Here is a 19,107-nt window from a genome sequence, read left to right on the forward strand (position 1 = left end):
CAGTTTCATCTGTAAATATGCTAATGTAGTTTTGTCTTTGTTTACTTAGTCAAGCAGCAGCAGCACATTGCTCGCAATCACTCAAAATACTGTATAAACGACGTCATTATTATCTTTTGTAATGTTACAGTAGTAATTTAGCAGACAAATCATCATATTTTATCATAGGTTTAGGGGGAGCTAGTGGATACAAAAACACAACCCTTAGGAAAATTAATATAGCATATGGTATGGCACTAACCGTGGTTTAACTATGGAATTTGTAGTAAATATAAATACAAGTGGTAATTCATTTGCCAAAAAACAAAAACAAAATTGCACTAACAAAACATGGTAAAAGTCAAATAAAAATCTTCAGTATTAAAGTCATGAGAGAGATGGATGGATAATGGAAGTGAAGGTGCAGTTCAGGAGAGAACTCTTAATTACGTTGCATGTCCCCAACCTAAGGATTTAAATCTTTTTGATGTCAGGTCCAAAAAAAAATAGGGTTGTCCATGTTTCAGAATGGGTTGTGGGTGTATGAGTGTGAGATTTCCCAGCCTATTTTTTCCCAGTCCGCCCCTCATGGAAATTAATCTCTAGAACAGTCACTTCATGAGCATTTTTTACTTATTTTGAGAAACTATCATCATATCATATACAAAGAGACAGCAGTGTTTCAGAAAGACACCAATGTTTCAGGAGTTTAGTACACAAAATAGGACACATGCTTATTAGATAACCGTATTTGAGTTGATGTATATGCTTTTATTTTTTTATTAACTATTTTTCCCCAAACCATTGTTAGATGCAGTTAGATGCCTGTAGTTATGCAAAGATTTGGTTTCAAAAACAGTATCTATAAACTATTTCTTTTGATTTTAAATCTGCTTTGAACTTCAGATCAATCTCTAAGTAAAAGGCAGTACTAAAGTCTGATTTATGATGCCAATGTTCATGTCTGAGGAGTTATTCCCATAGTGTTTTACTCTTTCCACACTGTGGTATTATAACCAGACTGTATTCATGAAGGCTGGAGCCACCCTCATCTGTAAATGTCTCGAATCTTCACCCTGTACATGATAGCAGCAGAAAGCATGGGCTTATCTAGAAAAGCAGTTCTAAACATTCTGGATGGAGACTTTTATTCGCTTAAAGGAATAGCCTGCCTTTAGTGCTAGTTGAACTCCAACAACTGCATTTTTGGTGTATTGATTACTAAAAAACAAAACAAAATCAAAAGTCAAAACTCGACTCATCGTGAAATAATCCTTTAAAGGGATTTGTCTTTCCTATGAAGATCCTTCCATAAATCATAAACAGGACTAACAATATTGCTTTGTTTTTGCTTCTCTGGTAGGGTTCCTTGCTTGTTTCCTTTTCCTTGGCAGGACACTCACCCCTGAAGGCCAAAGCAAAGCTTTGTCCAGGACTACAAAGAACCAGTGAGAAACTTAACTGCACAAGTCTCCCCTTCCTTGATTGCTCTGTTTTCATATGGACAGGAAGTCACAACTGGAGACAACTCAACTAAATCAACTGATGATGGCTCAGCAAAAAAACTAATTTAGAGAAGAAAAGTGTAGGATGGAGCCATGACCGTCTCATAAACAAAACTCTCTATGACTCAATAAGTCCAAAACATCTCAACAAGACTGGAAATATGAAGAGCTGAAGGAACCGAGCAGATAATTTCGTGTTATGTAACTGTAACAGTTCTTTATCTGTCATAAATCATTGCTTTAATAAAGCCACCCTGGTCTTACGCAATCGTTTGATTAGGCAGACGGTCAGATTAAAGTGTAGAACACAGAGAACAGACTCGTTCCGGTCAGATTATACAGGGAAAGGCCTGTAAACTCATCAACACCAAACCACCAGGTTGTTCTAGAAGTCTGCATTGTGAACGTGAGAGATGTTTACAGAGGAAGTGACTGTCCTAGCCTTGTGCAACCTCTGTTATCAATGACAACACCTTGGAAACAATAAGACGCAGTCAGTGGTCGTTGTCGTTGTCGTTGTCGTGATTTCTGTTCAAATGTAATTCAGTGGAAAGTGACGTTTATAAGTAATGTTGTTTGGATTTAGTGTTTCACAATCGCACAATAGAATCTCATGCTAATTCTCACATTTGTTTTTATGTTCCTCCCTGAAGCACGTAAACTTTAGAATTCGTTTGTTTGGGATTGTTTTAAAGGTTACATTGGGGTTGTGGATCATAATGGCGCCTTTTTTTTCTGATCTCTCCAGTGACTGCAGTTTTGAATGTGGTAAATACTTGCTCTTGGAGGAATAAAGCTCTTGGAATTCAACAAAAATATCTTTATTTGTGTTCCGAAGAAGAACGAAGGTCTAACAGGTTTGGAACGACATGAGGGACAGAATTTTTGGGTGAACGACCCCTTTTAAAATAACTAATTGCGTTACTTAATTACTCTTTATGGTAGTAATGAGTTACATGAAAAGTAATGAATTACATTACTTTTGTGTTACTTTTGTCAACTGGGACGGGCTTGTTTATTTATTTTTTAAACGTTTAATGTTCTTGGAAACAATAAAGACCCTTTCACACCAAAAAGTTTTAATTAATAAGCCTCAGGCTGAAGGAAGAGGTTCTGCATGTCACTCCCATTTTCTCTCAACATGGGAACAGGAGAGACATCAGTGAATAAATGTGGGAAAAAGTAACTTGCGTTACTATATTGAGAAAGTAACTCAGATGTTTTGGTGTATATTTAAAAGAGATGCGTTACTTTTTCAATTACTTGAAGAAGTACTCTGATTATGTAACTTGCGTTACTTGTAATTAGAGCCCGACCGATATGGATTTTTGGGGGCCGATGCTGATATTAACTCGAAAAGAGCCGATTTATAAGCCGATATTTTGATTTTAAAAAATAATCTGGATATTAGACCCATTTCCTATAAACTGCATTTACACAACATTCAATAGCAAAATATCTGCCTGTTCTATGTATGTGGGCTGTATAAACCATTTTCCAGAATGGACTATGTTAAAAAAAAAAGCCTTAGATTACAGTCTCAATGATTAAACAATTGCACATCAAAAGTATATATTTTTTAATGATCAAAAAACAGTCTGGTTTTAAACATTTAACACTTTTACTTTCTTCCAGTTGAAGCTGGTTTTAACAGTCTGTGTGTTTACTGTAAATAAATTATAATACTAAAGTTAAAGTATTTGCAGAAGTAATCCCACACTTTGCTGCTACAGCATTCACCTTTTTCAGCCATCTGTAGGCAGAAAGAGAGACAGAGAAAGAATAAGCATGTGTATCAATAATATCACCATGTATCATTACTCATGTCATCATTAGAATTATAATAATAATAAACTGGGATCTCCTACATAGGCAAAAATGAGAAATATATATATTTTTTTATTTGTCAAGCAATAGGTATTACCTACTTATATTTAACAATATTATTTCAACATTTTCCTGTTATGTCTGTAAAGCTGCTTTGAAACAATATGTAAAAAAAAAAAAAAAAAAGCGCTTGTTCAGCTCACATTTATTTACATGTCCCCTCTGGTTTAATCATTTCTGACGCACCTACTGTAGTTACTGTAACTACACTATATTTGCTCTCACAGACACATTCACAACAGACCCGTATATCTTCTCCTCTTCTCTTTGTACAGTCTGAATCAAAACATCGTCTTGCCTACTATTACCGGAAGATTACGGAATCAATTCGAAGTTGAATGGTTAACGTTAGTGTCATGAACACACCGCTGTCAATTTTGAGAAGAACCACCTTCAAACAAGTTAATAGCAAGCATTTAAGGGGCCTGCTAAAAAGGAAGCTATTAGCGTTAGAGTAACGTAACCAGCCTGAATTCACCAAATTCTCTCTTCTTCCTTGCTTCTCTCTTAATTCTCATCAGCAGGACTAGCGCTATCGCTCGCTTCTTACAACGGGACAGATACATGTTTGCTGCTGACCGAAAGGAGGAGGAACAGACTATGAAAGAGCTCCCACTAAACGTTTTTAAAACGCCTATGCCATAGCGCAGCGCAAATCGCGTTGTATCTGAAGGGCAACGCTGAGCCCAGCGGCAAGCGCCGTCTATCTAATATAATCTAATATAGCAATGCATTAGCGGCTGTAAGTGATGTTACAGAATATTTAGAAGTAATAATGATAGGACCGTTAGCTAGAACTACCACACAGTTTTTATATACAGGGTATGAACTAAATCTACAATCATTTCACATGACGAACGACAGACTCACCGTCAAAACAGTTGATCGCTTTCTTAGTGGACTTCTGGCGCTGTTGTTAACTCTGGAGCTGCAGAGCTCCCTCTGGTGGGCACACTATGCAACACTCATAACATGAGTGAAGCATGAGACTCTGTTTCTCATGTTTCATCGGCCGTTATAAATGCCGATGCCGATTTAAATGCAATTAGCTTATATCATCCGATAATATCGGCCGGCCGATATATCGGTCGGGCTCTACTTGTAATACATTTCCCCAAAATTTTGCAAAGCAATTGTAAATTTGACCTCAACAGTTTGTCTCTTTATATTTTAGGTGTTCTGTCACTTCCGGCTCATTTCAGTCCGTACACGGAGGGACGTCAGACGGGGTTGGAGAGCAGAGAGGATGCATACGCTGAACTGGAGCTGCGAACGCTCGAACAGGCCTTACTGGCTACATGTGTGGGCAGCATCTCCGAACTGAGTAAGTGTCTGACTTCCTTCCTGTCTGTTGATTATGTCTGATACTCTTGGTTTTATCTGTCCATTATGAATCATACTGAATCATTTACAACTCAGAAAGGTCACATTTAAGCTACAGCTTATGAGAAGGTTGGACACGGTGGGATTTTTCAGTATGCCGCTTTTCGCAAATGTCACATCCTGAATATTAAATGCAATTTTAATTTGCTTTTTATATTTGTAACTTTACTTTTTGTATTTTGTTTAAAACATTATATTGCTAAGTTATAGATTCAGTGTTAATAGTCAAAATAATAGTGCATCAAATAATAGGGCAAAATTTAAATGTATACAAACTAAAAGTATTTGTTTTAATTTGCGTGTTATTTCACATAGTTCATATATTATTTTTATGCATATGATTTTGTTTATATATAAGCAACATAAAATAATGAAATTACATTGTTAAATTTCATATATATATATATATATATATATATATATATATATATATATATATATATATATATATATACATTTTATTTTATATACTTTGATATCGAAAATCGAGTGCATGTGCCAAATTATGAACTATACAAGCTTACTATTTTAGGTATGTCACTACCTGTCACAGTGCGTGACTTGACACTCAACAGAGTCAAGATTGCAGCAAGTTTCATATGGAGACACAATTGCTTGTTGTTATCCCTGCAAACACAACATGGAAAGAGAGATAATGTGGACGTTGTTTATCTTTCCGGACTGATTAGCCTATTATTTTATTGTCTGAATAAACACTACTATTTTGTTCCCAAAGAGGAGGCATGTTTGCTTTCTAAACATAATGTTTTGTGGTGGAAATGGAAAAAAAAGACACGAGTGTGGAAGTCAACTTAAATCTTGTGGTGCCTTAAGTGCTTCGTGCCTGTTATTTTAGATAATTCCTGCAGGATGTTATTGTGTTATTAGATACACTCCTATCAAGATTGAAGGAAGATGAACTGCTGTACCAGTGTCTCCTCTGACTTCATGATGCCTGACTCATCTGCACTCAAATGAAGCATGTCTGTCTCAACACGGTTCCCTTGATAAAAGCAACATCTGGTCTGGGATTTATTGTCTGGACTTGATTTTATACAAGTGAAAAGATGCAATTTAGCTGAACTTTAAAGTGTAAATACAAAGATTACAGTGACTTATTCAGCAAGAGTCTGTCGGTTCATTGTACAGTGTTTCGGTTCCCTCACAGGAGTTTACATTTGAAAATGGGATATTTCCCTTGCAGTGAAGGAGTTCCTTTGTTGGCAGGGGTTGCCGTACTCCGAGCTGTTATACCTGTGTTTACCCACCATGCCACAAGCCCAGTGGTGGCATGGTTGGCGGCTTACCGATGGAAGGCACGAATTTCCTACTGCAAAAACCGAACACTTTGCTGCTTGTCTCCCACAGCATAAGGGCACCTTCAGCAGGACATTAGCAATCACGCACAAACTCAATGAATTCAGTGAGAGCTGTCTTTGTGCACTGCCTGTGATGCTGGCACCTCCCCATGAGCTCTCATGTAGGTTTGATCCAGCTGTACCCAGGACCGACGGACAGTGGGGCATCTGTACATCCTCAACTGCCTTGGAACTCTACATGCAAATGGGCGTCAACACAACCTAAAATGTGTTATTTGGCATGTGAAAAATTTACTCTGTTGTTGATAGCTCTTTCAATCTGAATGTAGAGGAATGGTTGAAAAAGAAAAGCCTGATATACTGCACTGATGTGAAAAATATCAGGGCAAAATGAAGCTTGTTTTTAGGTTGTTTCAGGAATTTAAAATAGCTTGAAAAAGCGAACATCACAGAAAAGTTTGCTCAAGCTGGTAAACTATCTCTCATAGACCACTGGTCTATGCCGATTACAAAATAGATGAGCAAACTTGAGGTGCAATTCAAGATGAATTGATGTGACATTATTTTGAACAAAATCAGGTCAAAATGAAGTTTATTTGGAATTTTTTTCGGGAATTTGAAACAGCTTATGATAGTGAACTTTATGGAAAAGTTAGCTTGAGCTGGTAACCACCTTCGAACTATCACTGTTCTATAGTGATTACATAATAGGCAAGCAAAATCAAAGAACAAGCTTATGTGACATAATTTCGAAAACAATTAGGCCAGAAAAAGTTCATATGAACTTGTGGGAGTTCAAAGCAGCTTGCCAAAGCAAACTCTACAGAAAACTTTCTGTCTACCACTGGTCTAACTACCACATTTTGAACAAAATCGGGTTAATTTGAAATCTGTTTCAAGAATTTGAAACAGCCTGCAAAAGAAAATTTTATGGAAAAATTTGCTCCAGATTGTATACAGTCATGGCAAAAAGTTTTGAGAATTACATAAATATTGGAAATTGGAAAAGTTGCTGCTTAAGTTTTTATAATAGCAATTTGCATATACTCCAGAATGTTATGAAGAGTGATCAGATGAATTGCATAGTCCTTCTTTGCCATGAAAATTAACTTAATCCCAAAAAAACCTTTCCACTGCATTTCATAGCTGTCATTAAAGGACCTGCTGAGATCATTTCAGTAATCGTCTTGTTAACTCAGGTGAGAATGTTGACGAGCACAAGGCTGGAGATCATTATGTCAGGCTGATTGGGTTAGAATGGCAGACTTGACATGTTAAAAGGAGGGTGATGCTTGAAATCATTGTTCTTCCACTGTTAACCATGGTGACCTGCAAAGAAACGCGTGCAGCCATCATTGCGCTGCATAAAAATGGCTTCACAGGCAAAGATATTGTGGCTACTAAGATTGCACCTAAATCAACAATCATCAAGAACTTCAAGGAAAGAGGTTCAATTCTTGTAAAGAAGGCTTCAGGGCATCCAAGAAAGTCCAGCAAGCGCCAGGATCGTCTCCTAAAGAGATTCAGCTGCAGGATTGGAGTGCCACCAGTGCAGAGCTTGCTCAGGAATGGCAGCAGGCAGGTGTGAGCGCATCTGCACGCACAGTGAGGCCAAGACTTTTGGAAGATGGCCTGGTGTCAAGAAGGGCAGCAAAGAAGCCACTTCTTGATCTTCTGCAGAAAGTATAGTGAATGGACTGCTGAGGACTGGGGCAAAGTCATATTCCCCGATGAAGCCCCTTTCCGATTGTTTGGGGCATCTGGGCTTGTCCGGACAAGAAAAGGTGAGCGCTACCATCAGTCCTGTGTCATGCCAACAGTAAAGCATCCTGACACCATTCATGTGTGGGGTTGCTTCTCATCCAAGGGAGTGGGCTCACTCACAATTCTGCCCAAAAACACAGCCATGAATAAAGAATGGTACCAAAACACCCTCCAACAGCAACTTCTTCCAACAATCCAACAACAGTTTGGTGAAGAACAATGCATTTTCCAGCACGATGGAGCACCGTGCCATAAGGCAAAAGTGATAACTAAGTGGCTCGGGGACCAGAATGTTGAAATTTTTGGTCCATGGCCTGGAAACTCCCCAGATCTTAATCCCATTGAGAACTTGTGGTCAATCCTCAAGAGGCGGGTGGACAAACAAAAACCCACTAATTCTGACAAACTCCAAGAAGTGATTATGAAAGAATGGGTTGCTATCAGTCAGGATTTGGCCCAGAAGTTGATTGAGAGCATGCCCAGTCGAATTGCAGAGGTCCTGAAAAAGAAGGGCCAACACTGCAAATACTGACTCTTTGCATAAATGTCATGTAATTGTCGATAAAAGCTTTTGAAACGTATGAAGTGCTTGCAATTATATTTCAGTACATCACAGAAACAACTGAAACAAAGATCTAAAAGCAGTTTAGCAGCAAACATTTTGAAAACTAATATTTATATAATTCTCAAAACTTTTGGCCACGACTGTACACCTTAGAATTATTGTTCCATGGAAATGACGTGACAGGCAGGCAGACTCAAAGCAAAAACGAAGATGAACTAATGTGACATAATTTAAACAAAATCAGGCCTAAACAAAGTTTTGGGAGTTTGAAACAAGCAAACTTTCTGGAAAAGTTTGCTCCAGTTGGTAAATACCTTTGAACTACCATTGTTCTGTAGCAGTAGCATGATGGGTAGGTGTAGCCCTGGGGCTCTGCCTCCTTTGAGGTAGGAATATTCTCTGGTTCAGTTCTTCTTTTCAGTCCATTTAGTAAAAATTAGAATACACTGGAGAGCTGCTTTAGAAGAGAGGCTGAAGTTATACATCTAACCGAAATTGACACTAACTTTCATGTTTCCATGTTTAAAACTGTAAAGCTTGTTTTAAAGTTATCTATTGTATAAAATAAATGTGACTTAACTTGACTGGAGTCCTGAATTGCAGAGCTGGTGCAAACATATCTCAGTCACTATGATGCTTTCTTAACTGCTGCTTTCTCACTCCAGTAAGTTTTGTTGTTTATTTTGTTATCGAGAGTAAAGGACACAGCACATATTTACATGTTCAAATTCTAAATGCCACTCCCAATAGCATAGGCAGAGCCGGAGGCATTTAACTGCTGCTCAGGTATTTCAAACTTTTTTTTTTGCCCTAAGTAAAGAACAAAAAAGAACTTCAATTCAAGTATATCGGCCTTTAAATTGCAAAAAGTATTACCATGAGCTTTAAGGATGTGGTATTTAATATCTCCAGCTCAATCGCACTGATCTCAGCCTGCAGGGCAAGTATTAGGAGAAAAAAGCCCCAAACTTCCTGATTGCTTCATAAATTCTCTAAGACCCTTTGTAGGGCCTGGCAGAACACAATAAGGACCCTATTGCTGCAAGTTTGGCATCTTTCAGATAATAACGGAAGATTCCTCCTACTCACAATCCACTCTGTGGTTTGGAAAATGAACCCAAGGGGTGATTACCACAAATGAAGTCTAAATGTTCCCACAAATGGAGTGGCCAGCCCAGAACTTTGCTTCTCAACTTAGCGTAGACCAAGACATGCATTGAATCTTGATTACTGTATCCATATGTAGTTTAGTTATTACCTGGACTGTTTCCTGCTACGTGTTGAGAATCCAGTTTTCAATGCATGCCTTGTTGGTACAATCATAAGGATGTTGTGGAACTGTGAGATCCATGAGGGAAAGACATCAGCAGGTGGGTGTTTCATCCCCAAATCTTTTTAGAGGAGGCAATGTGCTGACTCTCTCACATTTGCTTTCCACATTTGCTATGAAGGCCAACATGTGGTTTTTGGTTTCAGTTAGTGTCCAAGGTCTTGTAAGCTTCCGACTGTGCTCTGGTGATAATTCGATATCTGGGTCAATGACAAATAAGAAGAAGAAAATAGAGAATCTTTGTTGAGAATCTTTTTTCTTTCTCTTTTAAAGAAAGTTAAAGTTAACAAAAAATTCAATAATTTAATTTATTTTGCTAATTAATGTATTCAGGACTGTTATACAGTACCACCCTGACATTTTTGAACTTATGCTCATAAAAAAAAGAAAAAACTTGTGTAACAATGTGTATTCATGGTATTGTAAGATTACAAATTAAATTAAAATGACCTCTGTTTGCCTGATCTGGTGCAAATATCTTAAGTTTCTGATTGATTTTTTGTCATGATCAGGTGACCTGGTATCACGGGCCATGCACCATATGCAGCGCCTCAGTTCTGTCCGTCACGGGCTCAGTCCTGCACGTCATGCCCGCCAGCAGCCTGTCTCCTGGTCTCCGGATGCCCTCCACACTCTCTACTACTTCCTGCGATGCCCTCAGATGGAGTCCATGGAGAACCCCAACCTGGATCCACCCAGGATGGCCCTGAGCAAAGAAAGGTGAGCCTCATTACTATTCCCCTCCCATTAATCCAGTCTCCAATTCACACAGTGAGTGCTAAGCTAATTAACAGCCCAAACCCCTAATGGCCCATTGATATGTAAGTTAACTCTGGAAACCACACAGCCTGAAGGCACTTTAAAGCTGTTAATGATATAGTAGAAATGTGAGGAGCTCCTCAAACTTCTTTTTCCAGTTGCTGTTTCCTGTAAGTTCATTGTAACTTGTTCTTAAAGAGAGATTAGTTTTAAGAGCGGGTCATTAGGTGTCCTGTCTTGCTTCAAGGATGTCTTCAGGGTAATACTTGCTTGCTAAAGGTTAATACGAAGGTTTATATTATGTGTGGTTCAGTTACAGGTGTGCTGTAAATATTGGCTCTTGGAAGGATGCCTGTTTGTGGGATACAAAACTAGGTGTAATTATGTTGAAGCAGTTACCTGGCAAGCTGAAAGCAACTTCATTTTGAGGCAATCAAACAACAGCAGCTAGCATTTTGAAAAATAGTCAGCTATGCTAGCTTCAGGCTACTATCAAAAGCTACACTAACTGTGTTTCCATTACAGTTTGCACAAATTTAAATTTCGAAACTGAAATTTGCCCAATGGAAACACAATTTCACTTTTGAAAACATCCAAGTGTCTTTAATACTACTCATAAATGTAACCCAGATTCTTGGCTAACATTCTTGTTTGTAAGCTTTTTGAGTTGCCTTATCTTGACATGTAATACATTTTGCAGTTTAAATGCAACAAACTAGAAAAATCAGCCCAATAACAATGCCTAAATGATAAATGAGTCACACAGGTACAACAGTTTCTGGAAGCTCTTGCTGTGTCCAAAAACAAAGTAAATCCAGACTTTCGTAGATGGGCTCAGATGTTTGTTTCCTCCTTTGATGTGTTGTTGAATGCCAAGCACAATTGTCCACATGTGATTCTGTGTGTATGCATGTGTGCAATTATCAGGTTGTATGTTGAGTAAGTAAAAGGCACATCTTGCTATTGGCTGCAGCTGTTTCACTTGTGTAAGACCTTCAACTAACAAACCCAAGTTGAAAACAACAATGGAGCCTTACTGCCAACTCCAATCATGAATCTCTCTTAATGATCATGCCAGGAAAGATTTCCAGCAATATTGCGGAGTGCTTGTGTATGTGGTGGAGAAGCAGAATGGGATACAGGTGGTGCTGTAGTCCTGGCTATAATTATGGTAAAGGCCTCAATCATTATTTAAGGTCTCCTTAACGCGCCTTCTATTGAGTCTATAAAACCTTTGCTTGAAATGAAACCACTCTTGTACTGTGTGGTCCTAACAGAGGCCTGTAAATGGAGAGGGGGCGGTACGGATCCAGTGAAGTTTAGTTATGTGAGCTACAGGTTAGTAATAGTAAGTGTTGATTTATGATGGGTATGTGTCTCCTATTGAGTGGGTGGAGAGAGAGGGAGGAAAGGGTCAGAAAGGTGAATGGGAGTGCTGGGTGGTAAGTGGTTGCACATCAAGGAGGCTCTGTAAGATGAGAGTCGTGGAAAGTACTATGACCCCAGATCAGGACAGAGAAGACCAGACACATACTGGCTAACTGGAGTATAGGATGTTTTCATATTAAGATTAAGTTTCTAAAATGAGGTTCAGAGTAAGTGAAGTGAACTTGTTTGAACCTCACTTTAGAAACATCCAACTACTTCTAAGAATATATATTTTTATGAACGTGTCAGTAATTCAGTATAACAAAAGGTCAGGTCTCATTGCACACTAAACAAAAAACAGTTCACCAACACATCTTGTATTAAATTAACCATAAAAACATTTAATTTCTGTTTGGCCCTGTTTTATCTCACCCACTGAAACAAGTGAACCAGACAAAATAAAATCATGCTGTTTTCTGTTTGACCATGATTTTTTATTCTCGCCTACTGAAAGAAGCCAGAAAATAAATAAATAAAATAAGTAAAAAAAAGAAAAAAAAAAGAAACATGCTGTTGGTTGTTTTTCTGGCTAAAGTTTATTTACTAACATTTTTTCAGTTTGATCATTTATCTCACCTACTGAAAAAAAGAGAACCAGACAAAACAAAATATCTACAAAACCAAACAAAACAAAATCATGCTGTTGTCTGCAGTTACCTTTCAAACAAATATTGATCATATATATATATATATATATATATATATATATATATATATATATATATATATATATACTCTATCTTGATATACACATACCCTGCATTAGAAAATCCAGTTTTTAACTAGTTATGAGTAATATATCTACTCATAATATCTACCACCAAGCAGTAGGACGATAGTTATTAAAGAATAATTAAAGGCAGACATTTTGAATGAGCTGTAGAGCACTAATTAAACTACAACACAGTGTTATTTCCATGAGGACTTGTCTGTGGGAAACTCATTTAAAAGTCACTAATCAACTGATGTATAGAAAGACCTTTACCAAAATCTCGATGGTGGGCTGTAGTACACTATTTACACACGATTTTTAAATTGAAACAAATATACAAAGTAATGCTCTCATTTAAAGTTATGCTGGGATTTGTCATCATCCGCCGCCAAACCGCAAGAAATTCCTGGCTGGAAAACCACAGCGTTTAATATGAAGCGGCCATCGAGTCGCCTGCCAGACTCTAGTGTTTGTATATGACTTAGAGACATGCTTCAGCATTATATATGTTTATAGCGAGGGAAGTAGCCGTGTGGTCTTGGTAGTAAACTCTTAATCATGTTACACATCTCTGGTGTAATCTAGTTACGTTAGAAGCCTTGACACGTGTGTAAATGTCTGTGCTGGTCCGCCAAATTTGCCCAAAGCACTATACGGTTTCCACAAGCCCTGATTAGCCGTGCTTTGATGTAGGCTGCAACTGAGCTCGGGTTTCGGGTCGAAGGCCACAGGCTGAACTTGAGCCCTTGATTCAGAAGCGTGGGTCATTGTTGAAGCCTGACCCAAGGGCCAAACGAACAATAGATGAAGGGATGCAGATGGACTTTTGCTTTTCACTAGCGTGGCGCCTCTGACAACAGTACAAAGGCGAGGTTGTAAAAATGTTGAAGAGCTTAAATTCCATGCTGGTTTTCTTTTTCATTTTTGAGCAGGTCATAGGAGTGGACTACGCATCAGGAGTTTACATCTATGTGTGTCCCTGAACGTGAGGCCGGTACATGTAATCTAGCAGGCTAACAGAGCTTTTGTCTGTTTTTTTTTTAAGATGTAAGGGATCGATAATTCCATTTAGGAATGGAAAATAGCTGGCAGGCATAGTATCAAGTGTGTTTTTGGATTAGAGTGTTGTGCATATTGCTTTTAAATGATGCTCTGACGGTTCCCCTCAGATTTCTGAGAGTAGTAGTTAAAAAAAAAAAAAAACTTAGTTTAGCTTAGACTTTTTATTTTATTTAATTATTTATTTATTTTAAATCACTTCTATATCTTTGATACTTTAGACATTATCCTATGGGTATCATCCAATGCCCATTCATGAAGTTATATGAAGTGTATGAGAAATCTTCATAAACTTTTCCCATACTTTCCCATCTCAGACTCATTTAGTAGTGTATTGACTGATATCTTTTTCCACACAAACACACACGCTTACAGATGTACAATCAAATCCTTGTATGCTCTCACCGATATCAGCTCCCCAAATACCATCCACCCCCTCTTCTGTGTGACTAAAGTGAACACACTTAGCAGGCTGCAATCTATTAGTCTTGACAGTGGTTTTAAGGGCTTTAGCACTTGGAAAATCCCCTTGATCAATACAGTAAGCAACTAAAAGTGCTCCTCTAAACTATTTTAGTGAAAGGGTGTGGTTATTAAGTGTGTTTCTTTATGCTTCTACTATCACTTTCCCATGAAGATCTTTCTTTACACTTGGATTAAGGTTGAGTTGTTTTACAACCACAAGTCAAACAAATGTTACTAAACCTGATCTGTTTGTAGGCGTTCTTGCTTGAAAATACGCCACTCTTTTAGTTTTATCATTGGTTTTGTTCATATAGACAGATATAATCAGTTTTCTTTTTTGGCATGACCTACACAAATCTGTTGTTTGTAGTGCAAAAAAGCACTACAAACAACACCCCCCCCCTCACCACCACCACCACATTTTGCATGATAAAATTGAAGTTATTGTACGGTAACTTCTCAGTTAACTTGAATCTATCCTATTTCAATTTTTTCAAGTTTTCGCGTTAATTCTGTTACTCTCCAACTTTTTTGGTAATTGTTTGTGAAATTTTACTAGCAATTTCTGAGTGAAGCATAAAATTCTACATCACATTTTGAATGAAACACCAAATTCTTCACAAATTTATTCAATGAAACACTAGATTCGACAGGAATACCAAATGTAATAAATTTTTAGTGAAGCATCAAATCTCTTGCGTGAAACACCTCATTTTAAACAGAACACCAAATTCTACAACAATTTTTGAGTGAAATACCAAATTCTACACAAATTTTTCAAGTGAACCACCAAATTCTGTTTTTCCAGTTTACTCAAGGGCAATAGAGTTTCTTTCAAATATTGACCCTATTTTTCAGCAATAGGGCCTTTTGTACTGCTTTAGTTCCAGAACTAAAGTACTGGTATGATTTTGAGCGTACTATTTCCCAGTACCATTTAAAGGGTTGCATCTGCATCGACCTTGTGTACTAGGACGTGACGTAAGCCGGTTGACAGCGATGTCATTTGTGCACAGCGTTCAACAATGTTAACAAAGAAGAATAACGTTAACAAAAGGACGATGAAGGACACTGTGATCTGAGCTTTGTTTTTGTTGTGTCTCGTGGGTTACACAACAGTGGACATGGAATGTCGACATATATGTAAAGCGATTGGTTTGGTGATTACGTGAAGGTCTTCTAAAACTATTAGCCTGTAGAAGACAATGCTACCTTAAGCTATTGTCTGATATCACACCCCTTGTGGCAGCACTGAGAGTACAACGCAAACCGAATAAACCGATCACTGGCAAAACACCTGCAAACAAAACATTATTTGATGCGCTTTTCATATCCTTCCTCAAGATTTAAAAATAGCTTTTCTAAATTTGGCTTTGCCTTCAGATGTTCCACACTTGAAAGCTGACTTCAGAATTTTAATAGTCTTTTCTTTTGAACCAAGATGGCTCCCATCAAGCTGTCATCTGCAAAGTTGATCTGTTTGTTGTGGTTGAGCGCGTCTGTAGGTCTCAGGAGACGTGTTTCTCTGTTGCGCATATCTTGTGTGTTTAATGAGCTTCACGCTCTTCTCTGTAAGTCTCATTTGCATGTCTTGCTGGGCTGACAGGCTCTCGGCGGGACTACTTTGGTTTGTTGTTTGACGTCATTGTGTTCCTGCTGTGCATCGAGCGCTTTGGGGGCTGACTTCACATTGGAATCTTCTCCAAATCCAATGAGAAGCTCACTTTCCCTGAGGGGTTGGAAGGCTGGGGAGATGTTACGAAAATCTGCAGCACTAGCTGGGGTATTTTCATCTTATCAGGGTTTTTCTTAGAAAAAGATTAGATTAGGATTTGGGAAGGGGATGTTGGACTTGTATCAGTGTCTGGTGATGATAATTCATGGTTCAGGCTGACTTGGATGCTAAATACAACTGCTTGGTTACACTTCAGTCCTTTTTTTAAAAATAACCAAACAACATCTCTTTTCATTCACACTGTTGCTTTTTATAACCAGAAACACTTAAACATTGTATGACAATTATTATTATAAAATTTTATATTAGTATATTACTCTAAACTATTTATTTACTTACAAGGATGACCAATATGGCCAGACAAACCTGAAAACCTGAAACACTTGAATACCTTATGATAACGATAATGATTGAAAAATAATGAGAATAAGCTTTCGTGCTGTCAAATGATTAATCGGGATTAATCGCCAGAGACGGTCAGTAACGGAGTACGTTTACTTGAGTACAGTACTTAAGTACAATTTTGAGGGATCTGTACTTTACTCGAGTATCATTTTTGGGGAGTACTCATGACTTTACTCAAGTACGTTTGAGAGGCAAATATTGTACTCTTTATTCCGTTACATTTCTATCCATAACCGTAAGTACCCGTTACTTCTTCGGCTCCGTCCACACGGAGACGGAGTTTACCCCAGTCCGATCTTTTTTTTCCCCTCGTCTCAAGAAATATCCGCGTCTACAAAAACCACAAAACGATGTAGTATACATGCCAGACCAGCATGTGGCGCTGTAATTCTGCCACACAGATACACTTAAAACGGAGAAGAAGACATGGACTTGCTCGTACGCGTGGTACACAAACGAACATGGAACAATACATTTATTAATCTGTGTTAATGTTAGTTAATAAAAAAAGACAATCGTTCAGTGTTTGTTCATGTTTTTGTTGCTGTTACGTGACATAGCCATAGACCGTAAAAGAAAGCAGTGTCTGACTAGGGGCGAGATGTTTTCAAATTTATCCACTCTGGGACCCGGTTTCAAAAAACATCAGTTTTACTCTTCCAAAACGCCGTATTCCGTGTGGATGAAACGCAATCCGATAAAAAATGTGTGCGTATTCACAGAAACGCATCTCTGTGTGGACGAAAAGTACACACACACACACACACACACACACACAGAGTTGTCACACATATATTGTGTGTGTGTGAGATTGGTGTTATTCAGCTGAAAGTATTTTCTCCTGAAAATATTACGTATTTAATTATTAATATCACTTGATATTACGTTCAATTCATTTTACATTCTCCAAGGTATTAACATTTTTCATAACTCTATGTAGGACATTTCTGTTCATAAATGTAAGCACTGTGGCAGTAGTAATGCAATATTTAGAAAATGTACTCTTGTACCTAAGTACTTTTAAAAACAAGTACTTCAGTACTTTTACTTAAGTAGACATCTGACTGTAGTACTTTTACTTGTACTTGAGTAAAATTTTGCAAGGAGTATCTGTACTTTTACTCAAGTATTGCAGCTGTGTACTCTGTCCGCCTTTGTTAATCGCATCCAAAAAAAGTTTTTGTTTGCATAATATGTGTGTGTGTTCTATGTATATTTATGTATATATAAATACACAGACATACATAATATATTTTGAAAATATTACACGTATTTACATGTCCATATTTATATTCATATAATTAATATTATAATAAATATATTTAATATACAAAAATAACACATTTTTACAAAAAAAAACTTTTATTTGGATGCATTTGACAGCACTAATAAGTATGTATTGAATTTGAGTCTATTACACATTATTTTTTATTTATTCTCAATTTTTGAAGGATGACTAAAACATTTTTTAATAGCTGAAACACTTAAATATTGGAATAAGGAAAAAAAGTAAGCGGGATATTATAATATTTGTAATTTTAAGTTAAATTTTTTTTTATTATTTTTATTTTTAAGAATCTCTTTTTGGAGAATGACCAATTATATACTACTATTATATACTATTTTAATAATTTATATATATATATATATATATATATATATATATATATATATATATATATATATATATATATATATATATATATATAATATACAATATTTTTTATTAATCCCTTAATTTTTAAAGAACCAAGATGCTTTTATTAAATCCTTTAACGTTTCTTTTTTTCATACAACTTTTAGTTTCTGTGTACTTCACAATAGTTTACAGTATACTGGCTTTGAAAGCCACATTTTGTAATGTTTATTCAATTTGAGCCGAACTTTGACAAAGAACCCACTTGAAGTTAATTTATTTTCTCTTACATTAAGTGACTTACTTTATGTAAGAGTCATTTCTTTGTCTTTCCCCATTGCTTCACCTTTCATAAGCTGAAACTTGTTAAAACTCTGTATTATTATTGCGTAATATAGTCCTCCAGTAAACAGCCCCTATCTATTCTCATATCATGAAGCTTGCACACATACAAACACAAGGAGTGTGCGTGAGCTGCTGAAAACAGAACGACTTCAGCAGCTGTACCTCATTCTCAGCATGAATCCTCTGAAATGACAGGCTGCTGAAAGATATGGACCGTCTCATTGAAAGTTGCATTTTCTTATTGCACAAGCCCTGCTTTACAAACACTAGCAGATTTAGTGCGGTGTGGCCCAACTTTTTTTTACACAACTGTGGCTCTCAGCAGACTTGTTACACACCCACACGCACACACACACACACACATACTATAGACAGTCTATAATTATTCATATTTAAAAAACAATAGTAGTTTATAGTCAGTTTTAGCTCACGTTTGGGACAAAATCTAGAAAAGCCTTTTTTTTTTTTTTTTTTTTTTTTTTTTACATCTTGAATAATAAACACAAATTTTAAATCTGAAATCAATTTCATGGCTGTCAGTGTTATCAAGAGAGTACACTGAACAATTGTATTTTGTTACAGCAATGAATACAATGAAATATTGTTGCAATATTAACACAACAATGGACTGGAAATAAACTTGCTGTTTTTTGCTGTCCTCAGGCCGTTCCTCCTCCTCCCCCCGCTGATGGAGTGGATGCGCGTGGCCATCGTTCACGCAGAGCATCGCCGCAGCTTATTGGTGGACAGCGATGATGTCAGACAGACAGCGCGGCTGCTCCTGCCCGGACTGGACTGTGAGCCCAGACTGCTGAAGTAAGACATAAACAT

At 37.2% G+C, this 19,107-nt stretch overlaps 1 protein-coding gene and 1 long non-coding RNA gene across 5 annotated transcripts in view; one reads left to right on the forward strand and one right to left on the reverse strand.

The window, feature by feature from the left end:
* Window positions 1–19,107, forward strand: part of LOC132124543 (ankyrin repeat and BTB/POZ domain-containing protein 2-like) — a 54,065-nt gene that overhangs the window by 25,826 nt on the left and 9,132 nt on the right. For 2 of the 3 annotated variants that reach the window (XM_059535601.1, XM_059535602.1), the window contains 3 exons: window positions 4,546–4,695; window positions 10,245–10,452; window positions 18,940–19,092. In XM_059535601.1, the coding sequence (XP_059391584.1) occupies window positions 4,546–4,695; window positions 10,245–10,452; window positions 18,940–19,092 (511 nt within the window). Of the gene's footprint in view, window positions 1–4,545; window positions 4,696–10,244; window positions 10,453–10,724; window positions 10,751–18,939; window positions 19,093–19,107 lie in introns of those variants that run through there. The other variant, XM_059535603.1, reaches the window with a different exon arrangement.
* LOC132124545 (uncharacterized) lies at window positions 9,426–19,018 on the reverse strand. 2 transcript variants are annotated; one of them, XR_009426781.1, is made up of 3 exons: window positions 18,917–19,018; window positions 10,250–10,438; window positions 9,426–9,932 (listed from the first exon to the last, which is right to left on the reverse strand). It is a non-coding gene; the product is annotated as an uncharacterized LOC132124545 (long non-coding RNA). The 2 variants fall into 2 exon arrangements; XR_009426782.1 differs by lacking the exon at window positions 18,917–19,018 and adding an exon at window positions 11,265–11,562.

This window comes from Carassius carassius, chromosome 43 (assembly GCF_963082965.1).
Source record: "Carassius carassius chromosome 43, fCarCar2.1, whole genome shotgun sequence".
Lineage (NCBI taxonomy): Eukaryota > Metazoa > Chordata > Actinopteri > Cypriniformes > Cyprinidae > Carassius > Carassius carassius.